At 38.9% G+C, this 14,699-nt stretch overlaps 1 protein-coding gene and 1 long non-coding RNA gene across 2 annotated transcripts; both read left to right on the forward strand.

Moving 5' to 3' along the window:
* On the forward strand, positions 1-4,163 carry LOC148648996 (uncharacterized). The gene is made up of 4 exons (XR_015926269.1): positions 1-120; positions 1,627-1,660; positions 2,044-2,438; positions 3,585-4,163. It is a non-coding gene; the product is annotated as an uncharacterized LOC148648996 (long non-coding RNA).
* A 2,986-nt stretch (positions 4,164-7,149) lies between these two features.
* Positions 7,150-13,157, forward strand: LOC148648997 (uncharacterized). The gene is made up of 5 exons (XM_088605028.1): positions 7,150-7,280; positions 10,055-10,088; positions 10,389-10,840; positions 12,502-12,575; positions 13,004-13,157. The coding sequence occupies exons 3-4, from the start codon at positions 10,548-10,550 to the stop codon at positions 12,569-12,571; spliced, it is 363 nt and encodes a 120-aa protein (XP_088461154.1). The 5' UTR covers positions 7,150-7,280; positions 10,055-10,088; positions 10,389-10,547; the 3' UTR covers positions 12,572-12,575; positions 13,004-13,157.
* The last annotated feature ends 1,542 nt before the right edge of the window (positions 13,158-14,699 follow it).

Here is a 14,699-nt window from a genome sequence, read left to right on the forward strand (position 1 = left end):
CACCTCAAGATCAGCACATGACTGCACTGAGAATGTGGAGGCAGAGAGCCTGGGGCTGGGTGGGTATTTCTAAAGCTGGTTCCTCTACAGAAACCACCAGTAGCTGATAACCATCCTGCTGTAAGTATGGCTTTCTTGTTATTCAATTTGCCATCTAAAATATTTATAAAATAATTATATGCGTATTATTTTCTTATTTTTTTTAATAAAATGCAATACTAATATAGTGGAATGTATTCTAGTAATCATTACATTTTTTCTGGAAAACAAAAGTTTGTATTACCGATTTAAATCAGAAGGAATATGCTACTAGGCAAGATTTAAACAATGATCTGTAATGGGAATATTGTGAGAATATTGTTATCATATGGGGAATTGTCCCCAAAAAACAGATTATACTACTGTATAATCCTATAGATTATATACTGCAAAATGTCTGATACAACCTGAATTGGATTGATTGTGCCAAACCACAATCACAGGCATATTTATTTAATGTTGCAACTTAAGTTTACTTTTTTAGTACATATTTTATGAGCAAAGTATGATTCTGATCTTGCTAGAAAGATATTGTAACTTTAAATGATAGCAATCATATCCAACTATTCCTGTTTTGTTACAGTAAATGGTGGGAGGGGTGGGGTGGAGTAACAGGTTACTTTGAGTGTTTTGTGTCACTGCCCTTCTTCAGTCATTTTAAGATAATTGCTATTATTTCTGACACCCCACATTTTTCATTGGATATTGAAGGCTACTGTACATAGCGTACAGAGCAATTATGCATATTAACAAAGTGTGAAGAGGAACTGTTTCCTCATTTGTGACATTTATGAACATTTCATACAGTAAAGGAACTACACAGTGATAATATATAGTCAATGTGTTAGAGCAACAGATGTAAAACAGGTTATTGGACTTTCTGTGTTTCTGTGTTAATCAGTATCCACAAGGCACTGTGACACTCCATGGCACTGTACAATTGTGGTGCATTTTGTGGCACAATGTCAGAAACTGCAACTTGGACAACTCTGCAAAGGCCCAGTGTGTTCTGTGATGATTCAGTGAATGTCAAGGCTACAGAAATAATGGAAATTGCCATATACTGTAGATACAGCTATCAAATGGTCCCGTAATCCACTGGACACTTTGAGAACGAAGAGTGTTTTAAAGTTGCCAATAATAACCATTGTGTAAAATGTTTAGTTATGGCTATGAAAAAATGCATTACAACATCCAGAAATACAAGCAGACCAAGAATTCTGCACAAAGGTTAAGTATATCTATGGGCAATCTTATACTGTAGCTACATGTTTGTGTCATTAATATTTCCTCTTATGATCTACCTCAGACATACAGTATTCCTCTCCAGTCTTCATTGGCACATGAACTTGTCTGTTAAAGCCTACAAGCACATTTTATCTGGGGCACAGTTCCATCAGTCTCAGAAAACAACTAAACAAAAAAACCTTCTTCTGTCAGAAATAGTAAAGTATTGTCACTTATCTTCAGTGTCAAAATATATCAATGTCAATATACTGTACCTTAATTGTATTGTGCTATAATTATATTATTATTTCTGTTTATTTTTTAAGATCTGAGACGGTAACCATTTTTTCCTAATTGTAGGTCTGAAATTTCACAATGTGGGGCAATAATCCAGGTCAGTTTTTTTACTCTTAAATTATTTATTCACAGCTGTTATGCACTTACAGTTATTATTTTGGGGAGGAATTTAGGGCCCAGAGAACAGTTTCTGAATTGTGTTTGACTTTTTGTCCCATCATAGAATGGTTAGTATTATATGCCACTCACCACTCTTTTGCTTAAAATGTGATTTTGGATGATTAACTTGTCAGAAAAGAGAAGAAAAGAAACACAATGCTTCGGCTGTGGAGCCTTCTTGAAGTGTGACAGAATGTCAACAGAATCAGATTTGTCAGTTGTCAATAACTTCACGGACTAGAAACTACAGAATGTAGTAACAACATTCTTTATATTGGTATCATTGTAATTCTCAGTACTGTCTTCATATTTGTGTTGAAGGAGGCACAAATCCTGCAGGCTTCCAACAGCCATGTCCCACGGGTCCAGGGACACAACCACTGCCATACCCTTCTGGACAGCAGCCATGTCCCCCTGGTCCACAGCCATTCCCTCCTGGTCCAGGGACACAACCGCCGCTGTATCCTTCTGGACCAGGAGTATATCCTCAGCCCTGTCCTCCTGGACCAGGGACACAGGCCCCATCATGTCCTACTGGTGGTCATAGGAACCATGAGGGGAGTCCAGGATGTGGTACTAAGCATCATGAACACGGTCATGAGCATGGTCATGGTCACGGTCATGGTCATGGGCATGGGCATGGGCGCGGTCATGGTCATGGTCATCGTGGCCATGGACGAGGTGGTGGACATCATGTTCATGGCCATGGAAAAGAGGTAATTATTTCAATTTCTTCTTTTTCCTCTTGGTACAGAATTCTTTTTCAGTTAATGTCACCTTGACAGCATTGCAAGCATGCCAGTCATAACATCCTTACATCTTATTGGGGTGGTGGGTGAAACTGGAGAAGGATTTTGGTAAAAAAAACAAATAGCAGGATTATCAAAAATATTCTGCATTTCTACACTTTCCCTAGTGTTGCTACACCACATTAATTATCTTTCAGTTAATGAAAAACTTGTTCTGCACTTAAGGATGAAGTTTATTTTCTTCATTCTCAAAATGCAATCTATCTGTCCTCCCATGCCCTGCAAAAATCTGTTTGGCTTATCTTTTCCCTATGATAGGCTGGAAGTTTACCAATGTCCTGCATTATCTTGTCATATCCTAGAAATTAAGTAAGGCTGCACAGTAGGTGGCACTCATCACTTTAGACTAGAATTTAAAAAACAAAAACAATGCCCTAGTATAATGATTTAGGTCAGACATTTTGGTGTAGAAGTTGCAGTCTTTTTAATAAAATTTAAATAGATATCCTAACTACATACTTTAATAACAAGTTATTAAGGATCTCATAGTTCTTTCCAAAAGAGTAGGGACAGGGATCCCAGTGTCCTGGCTAAATTCCACTCTAGGCTAATGCAGTCTGGCCTTCCTGAAGTTCCACCTTAGTTTAATTGGTGAAGCAATTCCTCAGTTCTCCACTTAATCTCCTGTGCAGCATGCCTGCTGGTCCATAATGACTGCAATATATCACCCACTTTAATGGATGAAGTGGATTTCCTCCTATATGATAACTTCTGCTTACAATCTCTTCAGGGTGAAAAGCTCTATATAAAATTGTAAATTTATTATTTGAATTTTTAACACAGCTCACTGCCCCTCACCCACTTCTGTTATGTGGGCAATTAGAATCAACAATAAACATTGAAAAAGTATTATATGTTTACATAATACTGGAAACAAAAATGACAGTATCATTTTAACAATTTATTTGAACAATGTGGAGAAGTAAAATGTTGTACTGTTCTGGAACTCTGCTTTGTGTTTTACATGCTCTTTAACATCAGGGAGGGAGAAAAGTATGGAACCCCATGATGATCGAAAAAAATCATGCTTGGTGTTTTTCCCTTCTTTTTCAGCACTGTTCCAGTGGCAGTGACTCCAATTAGAAGGATGTGCAGAAGATGGATGACAATTTTTCATCATTAGCTTTGTGGGTTTTTCAGTTTTTATGATGGAAAGGAATGGATTAAAATTGTATTTAAATGACTATCATTTCCTGTGATTTAAAGTATATCTGTATTCCTTATATCTTAATGATTTTATGTTCCAAAAGACATGATGCAGGTGGCAGAACAATTGTCAAAATCTTACAGATGAAATTGAAAGAACTCAGAAACTGTGTTACTGGTAAACCAGTTACACACTTGTAAAGAGCAAAAACAACTGATCAATTACAGATCCATAGAACACTAGGCAGCATAAAACAGTCACTAACTTTGTTAATATCCTGTTTTTTTCTCAAAATTTCTATTTTAAATATTACTTTATTAAGACTAATTCTTTTGCTTTAATTCAGAGTGTTGATTTCGAAATGTAAGCTAGCATTTTTACGTTAAACGTTTTGCAAAGCATGTTTCAAAACACACAGATGAACTGATAACATGTTTGAAGGTTCTTCATATAAAAAAATAAAATAAAACACCTTTATTCTGAAACAGTTTGTTGGTGTTACAGATCCTGCTTGCTGTAGGAAATAATCTTTTAGTTTTTAGCCCTAGTGTAACATCCCATTGACTTTGTCCAGGCTTGGAAAGGGATTAAACATACTGTACAGCTACTAATAAGCATGTACTATCATAAATTGTAGGATAACTGAAAATAGAAAATAGTAGGATCCTCCAATCAAATGAATAGGCTCTCTTAGTGTCAGGCTGTGTGTGGGTGGCTTGAAGAGCCTGAGACAGTTGGTGTCCTCCCTAGTCAGCACATCTGTAGGCTTCTGGATCCTGAGACTCCTTGCACATGCTCTGCAACAGGTATCTGATGCAGTTCTATAGATCATGATTGCTTAACTCTTCCGTTCAATCTACCAGTGTGCTGCTGCCCTTCAGCTGTTCAATACTCGGTCACAGTGTGCCAGAATTATCTATGGTTATGTGGAATAAAGAGGAGCTCTTTCCAGACTTAGAGATCAATTTCCTAATATCACATTCCTGAAGTTGTGTTCCTACTGTATGTCTCAAGATCAAAATGAGTTTCGGGGTGCAACAGCAATCCTCTGGCATTCCATGTGATTGTACAGTATGTACGTACTGTATTTTCCTCTAGACGACTGTCTATTCTTTGACTATCTTTGATGAAGGGTGCTAGTTAACCAGTTTTTTTAACCAGTTAACCAAGTTTTTTTTACTCCATGTGTTCTTCACCTTTCTGTTATCTTTCTTTCTGCCCTGCGTGTCATGATAAGAATATTTATAAGATAAGATCACTTTATTGGCCACATACAATTTCTTGCATTAGGAATTTGTCTTTTCGCATACCCCAGCTTGCTCTCCGTGAGACACACAGACCGGGAGAGAGAGAAGCTTGGGGTCAGAGCAAAGGGTCAGCCATTTATATGGCACTCCTGGAGCAGTTGGGGTTAAGGGCTTTGCTCAGGGGCCCAACAGAGTAGGATTTCTACACTGGCTGCAGGAGCTGAACCGGCAACCTTCTAGCCACAGAAACAGATCCTCTGGCATTCCATGTGATGCTACAGTATGACTATCTTTGATGAAGGGTGCTAGTTAACCATTTTTTAACCAGTTAACCACGTTTTTTTATGTATTCTTCACCTTTCTGTTATCTTTCTTTCTGCCCTGCGTGTCATGATAAGAATATTTATAACCTAACAAATGCAAATGTCCTTTGATAGTAGTTATTGATGCTCCAGCTCTCTGAGCTATGAGATAAGATCACTTTATTGGCCACATACAATTTCTTGCATTAGAAATGTGTCTTTTCACATACCCCAGCTTGCTCTATGGGAGAAACACAGACTGGGAGAGAGAAGCTTGGGGTCAGAGCACAGGGTCAGCCATTTATATGGTACCCCTGGAGCAGTTGGGGTTAAGGGCTTTGCTTAGGGGCCCAACGGAGTAGGATTTCTCTGCCGGCTGTGGGATTTGAACTGGCAATGTTCCAGCCACAGGTGCAGATCCTTAGCCACAGTGCCATCACTCCACCCTCTTGATGAAAAGAGACTGAGATGACTTTCCTCCATAGCTTTGGTCTTTTTGGGCTCTCACTGCGGACCTAGTCTCTCAGGCCAGGAAGATATTGTTGTATTGCATTTTCGTCGGTTCTGACAAATCACTAGGCTGACTGTGGCCTGTGGGACTTCTGTGTTTCTGGACACTTCACACTGGTTTCACCCTGCCCTCCACTGTCCAGCAATGTGCCCACACTGAAACTGAGTTAACTCTGTCACTTCTGTTTGCGGCATCTTTCCACTTCACAAAACCAACTGTGATGTGCATTTGCTGCCATCTAAAGCTTGTAGTGACGCAGTCAATATGGTACATAGGGTGGCATGGTGGCACAGTGTGTAGTATTGCTGCCTTGCAGCACTCAGGCCCTGGGTTCACTACCAGACCAGGTGTGCTATCTGTGTGGAGTTTGTATATTCTCCCCACATTCACATGGGCTCCCTCCGGGTGCTCCGGTTTCCTCCCACAGTCCAGAGACATACAGGTAGGTTAATTGGCATATGGGAAAATTGGCTGTGGTGTATGTGTGTTTGTCTTTGTGTTTGTGTGTACCTTGCTATGGACTGGCTTCCCATCCAGTGTCTATCCTGCCTTGTGCCTGTTGCTTCCGAAAATAGACTCTGGTTTCCCATAACCATTTATTGGATAAAGTGGCTAGAAAACAGATGGATATACTGTATGGATATTTCACGTTGATTCTGATTAATATAGAATTAAATAAGTTGATGTGTCCTGTGGAAAACAGGAGTGGTTTTAAAACTTCAGTCCTCTGTTTTATATACAGTATGCCCAATAAGCAACAACAGTACTTGTTGTTGTACAACATTCCTCTGCTCTGCTTATACCCAATGACAGAAGGATCCCCTGTTATACTTCTTTTAAAGCAGCAGTAAGAATCAGCCATTGTCTTTATGCCCTGTGATGTCCTGAATGTTACAACCTTGTTAGAAACTGACCATATAAAGTACAATTTGAGCAGCTGAATGTGCATTTTGGGTGAAAGATTTTACTGGAAAAAACTCCTCAGAACCTCAGGGAAAAAGCCCATAATGAAACATCCAATCTTCCCTTCATACAGTATTGCCATCAAGATAAGCAAATGCATCATAACAATACATACAGTACATTGCATTGAGGCAATGAACTGGATTTGTCTGGGGTTTTCATTTTACTCCATTACAGGACTTCAGTGCAATGAGTAATTTATTTACCTAATAGGCAAATAAATACATTTCTGCAATCTGCAGTCTCTCTGAGTACAGGCATGGTCAGAAGAAAAAAGTAAGCAATCTTTCTGTGTTGTAGTTCAATGTAAGGGGTTCGCCATCAGCATAGCATTCAATACAAATATACCCTTGCTTTTTTAAACGAATGAAAAATGTGTACAGTCGTATTTTTGGTAGAATGATTTTACAGCAAAATAAAAGTCCTGTTTCGTTTGTATCTGAGCAACAAAACCAGCCACACCTGAAGTTCAGCACATGACTGCACTAAGAATGTGAAGGCAGAGAGCCTGGGGCTGGGTGGGTACTTCTGAAGCTGGTTCCTCTACAGAAACCACCAGTATCGGACAACCATCCTCCTGTAAGTACGGCTTTCTTGCTATTCAATTTGCCATCTAAAATATTTAAATGATTATTGTTTTCTTAAATATTTTAATTTAGAAATTGTAATAATAATAATAATAATAATAATAATAATAATAATAATAATAATTGCTTACACTTATATAGCGCTTTTCTGGACACTCCACTAAAAGCGGAGATTCCACTTATAGTGGAATTATGGAATGTATTCCAGTAATCATTACATTAATTAAAGGAAAACAAATAATTTTGTATGACTGATTTTAATCAGAAGGAATCTGCTAGAATATAGTATAGCTATAGCTATATAGCTATAGAAAACATCGATGGAGGCACAAGTTAAAAAATGATGTATGATATGCTACTAGGCATGGTTTAACAATGATCTGTAATGGGAATTTTGTGAGAATATTGTTATCATTTGGGTACCCGTGCCCAGAAAAAAAAATAGGAGATTATACTCCTGTGTAATCCTCTAGATTATATACTGCAATGTATGATACAACTTGATGTGAATTGAATTGATTGACAAACCACAATCACTTGCACATTTTTTAATGTTACAACCTTAATTGACTTTTCAGTACATGCTTTTTCTTCAGATATGGTAGCTTTGAGTGTGATGAATAAAGTGATTATGGAATAAAATGTCTGGTGCCTGGAGCAAAATATAAAAATATAAAAATATGAATTCTGTTCTGGCTAGAAATGGGAGGGTGTAATTGTAACCAATCATCTCCTACTATTCCTGTTTTATTAAATGGTGGGAGAGGTGGGTGGACTAACAGGTAAGGTTACCTTGAGTGTTTTGTGTCAGTGCCCCTCTTCACCTCTTTTAAAGATAAATGCTACTGTTTCCTAAATCCTTTTTAATTGGATATTGAAGGCTGCAAACATGCAAAGCAAATACCTTAAACATGTTAACAAATTGTGAAGTGGAACTTCTGTCTCTTTTGTGACATTTAGGAACAGTTCATACAATAAGAGAACTACACAGCGATAATATCTAGTCAAAGTGTTAAAGCAATGGAAGTGAAACAGGTTATTGGACTATGCTTGATTTGTGTTAATCAGAATCCACAGTAGCTTGACATTCCATGGCACTGCACTGAGGGACTGCATTTTGTGGCACAAAGTCAGGGATAGAAACTCGTACAATTTTGCGTCGGCCCAATGTGTTCTTGGGTGATTCAGTGAATGTCAAGACTACAGGAATGATGGAAATATCAACAATTATACAACTATCAAATGGTGCCATAATCCATGGGGCACTTTGAGAGAATGTTTTAAGGTTGCCAGTAATGAACCATTGTGCAAAATGTCTAGTTATGGTTAGGAAAAATGCATTACAACATCCAGAAGTACAAGTAGAGCAAGATTTCTGTACAAAGGTGAAGTATATCTATGGGCAATCCTATAGCTGTGTGCTTGTGTCATGAATTTCTCCTCTTATGATCTGCCTCAGACATAATCCTCTCTAGTCTTCATAGGAAACATTATCTATTATATTAGCACATTATCTTTTCTGAAAGGGCCTTGTGACAAAACCTGATCTGAAAGCCACATCTTTTACACACACACTTGACAGAGTTAGTAGATAAAGCCTAGAAGCACATTTTGCCTGGGGCATAGTTCCATCAGGCTTGGAAACAAAAAAAGCTTTGCCAACTTCCCCTGTCAGAAATTGTGAAGTATTGTGTGAAACTGTGAAAAGGACAATTACTGTAGGTGTGCTAGAAAATCTTATCTGCAGTGTCAAAAGCATTGACCATACCAATATATATATATATGTCAGCTTCAGCCTAAATGTCAAAATTGATTTGGCTTTGCAGCTGACTATGGCACCTAGTGTCCCTTTTTTATCACCTAGGACCACCACTGCACCAACAGACCTGACAAGACAATCATCCAACATAACTACCCATTTCATTAGTCTATCAATTTACCCATCTCACAAAAGCATCCCCTAATCTCCCCTGTAACACAACAGCTCCCCTGTGGACCCCTGTTACCAAAACCCCGATGTCCCAAAGGTGCAGTCCAACATTTCTGTTCTCTAAAACCAGTCCAGTCAGTGACCTGGCATTCCCCCTTCTGTCACTGCAAAGAAACTCTGTGTAGTTTTAGACATCTTGCTCATTTTCAGCCATTCTAAGAAATGCGGTTGCTTATGAGTCCCCCCACCCTACTTTTATCTGGGTCCAGCTTCGTATAGGGGGAAGAAGAGAATGCTGGAGCCTTCCTCCGCTGTTCTCTATAGAGCCCCTGGTGTCCAAATTCTCTCCTGGGTGCTGTGATACCACCTGTATATCCTCCAGTTTCTCCTGTCTCTGTGTGCTGCTGGGATTTTTGTCATGGTTGTGGGCAGAAGTAATGGCGCAGGACCGAGTAACAGACTGTATGCAGATGGCCAGGTGTGATGATGTATTGTTTATTCTTACCGTGTTTTTGAGCCTCACCCCCCACCCCATCTCTTGGTCTTAGGCCTAGTTAGAGATGTCCTACAATCCCACCACATGTCACCCCTACATAGTGTGGTATTTAATGACATCTGTGGTATCTGCACAAACAGGACCTTTGATCAATGGGAAGCCCCAGAAAGGGAAAGACAAGAGCACCGCCCTTATGGAGACTGACTGTCCTATGCAATCTTAAAGTCAACACAGCCCAAGCCACGGCCTCACTACCAGTGTTTTTCACTCTGTGGTTTAATCAGATTATTATTCCTTTTTTTAAAAGATATGAGACAATAACCATTTTTCCTTTTTGTAGATTCAATATTTCACAATGTGGGGCAATAATCCAGGTAAGTTTTTTCTAACTCTTTTAAATAATTATTCACGGTAATTATGCACTCACAGTAATCATTTTGGGGAGGAATTTAGGGCCCTGACAACATAGCTTAACGCTCTTTGCTTCAGTACATAACTTTTGGTTATTAGCTTTTTCTGTAAGCTGCAACTACAATCTTTGCAGAAGCACATTTTTCATTCCCTGTTGTCAATAACTTCATGGCATTAGAAACTGCAGAGTGTAGTAACAGTATTCTTTATGTACTGTAGGTATTATTGTTATTCTCAGTACTGTCTTCATATTTGTGTTGTAGGAGGCACAAATCCTACAGGCTTCCAACAGCCATATCCCACTGGCCCATGGACACAAACGCAACTATTTCCCCCTGGAACACAGCCATTCCCTCCTGGCCCAGTGACACTACTTCCGTTGTGTCCATCTGCACCAGGAGTATATCCTCAGCCCTATCCTTATGGACCAGGAGTATATCCCCAGCCCTATCCAAATGAGGGGACCCCATGGTCAGGCTATAAGCATCATGAACATGGTCATGGTCACGGTCATGGGCACGGGCATGGTCATGGGCACGGGCACAGGCATGTGCACGGGCATGGTCTCGGTCACTGGCTTGGGCATGGGCATGAGCACGGTCATGGTCATGGGCATGGGCATGGGCACGGTCATGGTCTCGGTCACTGGCTTGGGCTTGGGCATGAGCACGGTCATCATGGTCACGGTCATCATGGTCACGGCCATAAAAAACGGGTAAATATTTTGAATTCTTCTTTTTTTTTTCTTGTGCCTTAGCCAAGGCCACAGGTGCAACCAGAGCATGAATGAGGTGTTAATATGCCAAGCAGGCCAATGAAAATAATCCTACATGTTATTGGGGTGGTGGATGAAACCAGAGTAGGCTTTCGAGTTAAAAATGCAAATAGTTGGATCCTCAAAAATATATTTCTACACTTTCTCTAGTTGTGCTTCTCCATAGTAGTCCTCTTTCAAGTTAAGGACAACTTGTTTTGCACTACAAGGATGAAGTCTATTTTACAAAATGTATTGAGTAGGTGGCACTCCTCCATCTAGGCCAGACTTTCTGAAAAAAACTATGCCTCAGTAAGATGTTCTGGGACATTGTGCTACAGAAGTTGCACTCTATTTTAAACAGCTATGTTGACGACTTGGTTATTAAAGGTCCTTTGGTACAGTATATTCCAAAAGAGTAGAGGCAGTTACTTCAGTGTCCTAGCTAAATGTAATTCTGGGATGGTACAATCTGGCCTTCCCAAACCTCCACCGTAGTTTAATTGGTGAAGTGATTCCTTATTCTTCCACATGATCTCCTGTGTAGTGTACCTGCTGGTGCATAGTGGCTGATGAAGTGGGTCCCCTCCTACATACAAAGTTCTGATCACATCCCCTTCAGGATGAAAAGCACTATATAAAATCATAAAATCAATTATTTACAGGAGGGTCTTGACATCTTCAAATTCAACATTTGTGAATTTGTATATTCGCAATTTGCTCGTCTGACAGGGTTTTGCGTGAAAGAAGAGCAGAGGGGGATGATACTGAGCTGAAGGTTGCTAATATTAGCTGCATAACAGACTACTGTAGGATCACGAGTCCAATCTGGCTTGTGAATTAGTGAGCCTCTCCCTGCCTCTTCCCCAAATACTCACTACCCAGTATCCGCATCTGGTCTTGTTTTTGTATGACTTTACAGGCTCACTGACAGTTTTATTGCCCTTTTCATTACAGTGGGGAGAGCTAGTCACTGAGCAGGGAAATAGCTGGAAAGCAGAGAAAGAAAGAGCAGGAATATGCTGGACAGAGAGGAGGGATTCATGTTGTTTGATTTAGCCTTCATCTTTAAGTTTATGATTGTTTGTTTTAAATGATCAAAGTAATTTAATTTAATTAACATAAAGCCAATATTTTAGTCCTTAAATTAACATATAACTTAGGGTTATTTATGTCTGTGAACCATGCATAGTGTGGTATATTATACAATGGTACAGTATATGGGTGGACTTATTTGAGAAGTACTATACAGTTTTGTGCACTGGACCCTCTCAAATCTCGAGACCGTACTGTATAGTAATTTCTAACAGTAACAGTTGACAATTTTTAACACACAATAGTGACAACAGCTCATTGTTGCTGACTACTTCAGAGATGTGGACAATTAGAATCAACAATAAACATTGAAGTCATGCATTTATACTGTATAATGTCATGCATTTATATAATGATATAAATAATTTAAACAAAAATTACATGTGGAGAAGTAAAATGTTGTACTGTTTTGGAACTCTGCTTCATATTTTTACATGAGCTTTAACATGAGGGAGGGAGATGAGAGACAAGTACATGTTGATGGAAAAAAGAAAGCATGCTTAGGTTTATTTTTTCTTCTTTTTCAGCACCATTCCAGTGGCAGTGACTCCAATTAGTAGGATGTGCAGAAGATGGATGACCACTTGTCATCATTAGCTTTGTGGGTTTTTCAGTTTTTGTGATGTGAAAGAATGAATTAAAATGATTTATTTCTTGTGATTTACAGCCTCTCTGTATTCCTATACCTTAATCATTTGGTGTTCCAAAAGCTGTGATGCAGGTGAGAGAAATATTGTCAAAATCGCACAAGAATCAAGAAACAGTGTTTTACTGGCTATCAGATTACTGGCTTATATAGAGCTTCTACATCCAAAACAATCGATCAGTTATAGACCCATAGAACACTAGGTAATATTAATTAACAGTTAAGTTCCAAACCCATCAGTAGAAATCATCCTCTGACAAGTCTAATCTGTGAAAAACACATTCAATTTATTAAAACCTTATAAAGGTGAATGTTGTTTTTTAATTAAAATTTGTATTTAAAATTTTACTTTTTTGAAACTCATTATTTTATCTTTTTTTCAGAGGGAGGTGCTCCAAATGTCTGTGGAGTAAACTGGCATTTTTACATTTAAAGCTTTGCTACAGTATGCATGTTTCAAAACACATAACTGATCAAATGTTTAAAATGTAATTTGAGAAGCCTCTATTTTAAAAATAAAACGCCTTTATTCTGAAACAGTTTATTGGTGTTATTACAGATCCTGCTTGCTTTAGGAAATGATCTTTTAGTTTTTAGTCCTAGTGTAACATCCCATTGACTTTGTCCACGCTTGGAAAGGGATGAAACATACTGTACAGCTACTAATAAGCTTGTACTATCATAAATTCTAGGATAACTGAAAATAGAAAATAGTAGGATCCTCCAGTCAAATGAATAGGCTCTCTTAGTGTCAGGCTGTGTGTGGGTGGCTTGAAGAGCCTGAGACAGTTGGTGTCCTCCCTAGTCAGCACATCTGTAGGCTTCTGGATCCTGAGACTCCTTGCACATGCTCTCCAACAGGAATCTGATGCAGTTCTATAGATCATGATTGCTTAACTCTTCCGTTCAATCTACCAGTGTGCTGCTGCCCTTCAGCTGTTCAATACTCGGTCACAGTGTGCCAGCATTATCAGTGGTCATATGGAATAAAGAAGAGCTCTTTCCACACTTAGAGATCAATTTCCTTATATCAAGTCGTCAAATGTGTTGTCTTATGTCTTCTTATGAATATCAAAGGAACAAGTAATAGGTTTATTCCATGCTGAAAAAAAGAAGAAAGAAAACACAACGTTTCGGCCGTGGAGCCTTCTTCAGGTGTGCTCCACGGCTGAAACGTTGTGTTTTCTTTCTTCTTTTTTTCAGCATGGAATAAACCTATTACTTGTTCCTTTGCAGCCTACGCATGCTGACGCAGCTACCCACCTGAACTACTTATGAATATCAAGGTGACTTTCTGTTATCTTGCTTTCCACCCTGGGGAAAAAATCTTTAGAATATTTGTCATGTTTAGAGTATTTAAAACCTAACAAATGCAAATGTGTTTTGATAGTAGTCATTGATGCCCCAGCTTTGTGAGCTATAGTTGGAAAGGGACTGAGATGACATTTCCTCCATGGATAGCTTCAGTTCTTCAGGGGACTACAGAGGCTTGAATGTTCCTGGTCAAGAAGATACTGTTGTTTTGCCTTTTCGCTGGTACTGACAAATGGCTTTGCTGACTGTGGACAGTGGAACTTTCTTGTACCTGGACATTTTACACAGCCCACCCTTCAACGTCCAACTATGTGCCCACACTAAAATTGAGTTAACTCTCAACTGTTCCTGGCATCTTTCCACTTCACAAAACCAACTGTGATATGCCTTTGCTGGTATTCACTACCTGTAGTAAAAGCTGCAGGTTAATTAATAATAATAATTGCTTACACTTATATAGCGCTTTTCTGGACACTCCACTCAAAGCACTTTACAGGTAATGGGGACTCCCCTCCACCACCAGTGTGAAGCACCTACCTGGAATTAGTGACTCAATAATGCACATAGTTTGTTAATTCAAACAAATGAGTTAACAAGCCTACAAAACAATTATATTATTTCACGAAACTAACAATAGAACAGAAATCTCTTTCTGGGCATTATTACTAAAGCTCCAGTACATTTTCAATGTTGATAAGAAACTAAGCAATGTTTCACAGAATGGGAATTGATTCTTTGGTAGATTCCTTGACAGATGTCACCTTA

This window comes from Lepisosteus platostomus, chromosome 14 (assembly GCF_059453375.1).
Source record: "Lepisosteus platostomus isolate fLepPlt1 chromosome 14, fLepPlt1.hap1, whole genome shotgun sequence".
Taxonomy (NCBI): domain Eukaryota; kingdom Metazoa; phylum Chordata; class Actinopteri; order Semionotiformes; family Lepisosteidae; genus Lepisosteus; species Lepisosteus platostomus.

Bases quoted from the DNA above. Each gene is read 5' to 3' on its own strand.
- LOC148648997 (XM_088605028.1), top strand. From the start codon at position 10,548: ATGGACCAGGAGTATATCCCCAGCCCTATCCAAATGAGGGGACCCCAT. The intron at 10,841-12,501 runs GTAAATATTTTG...CTTCTTTTTCAG, and splicing joins GTCACGGCCATAAAAAACGG to CACCATTCCAGTGGCAGTGA.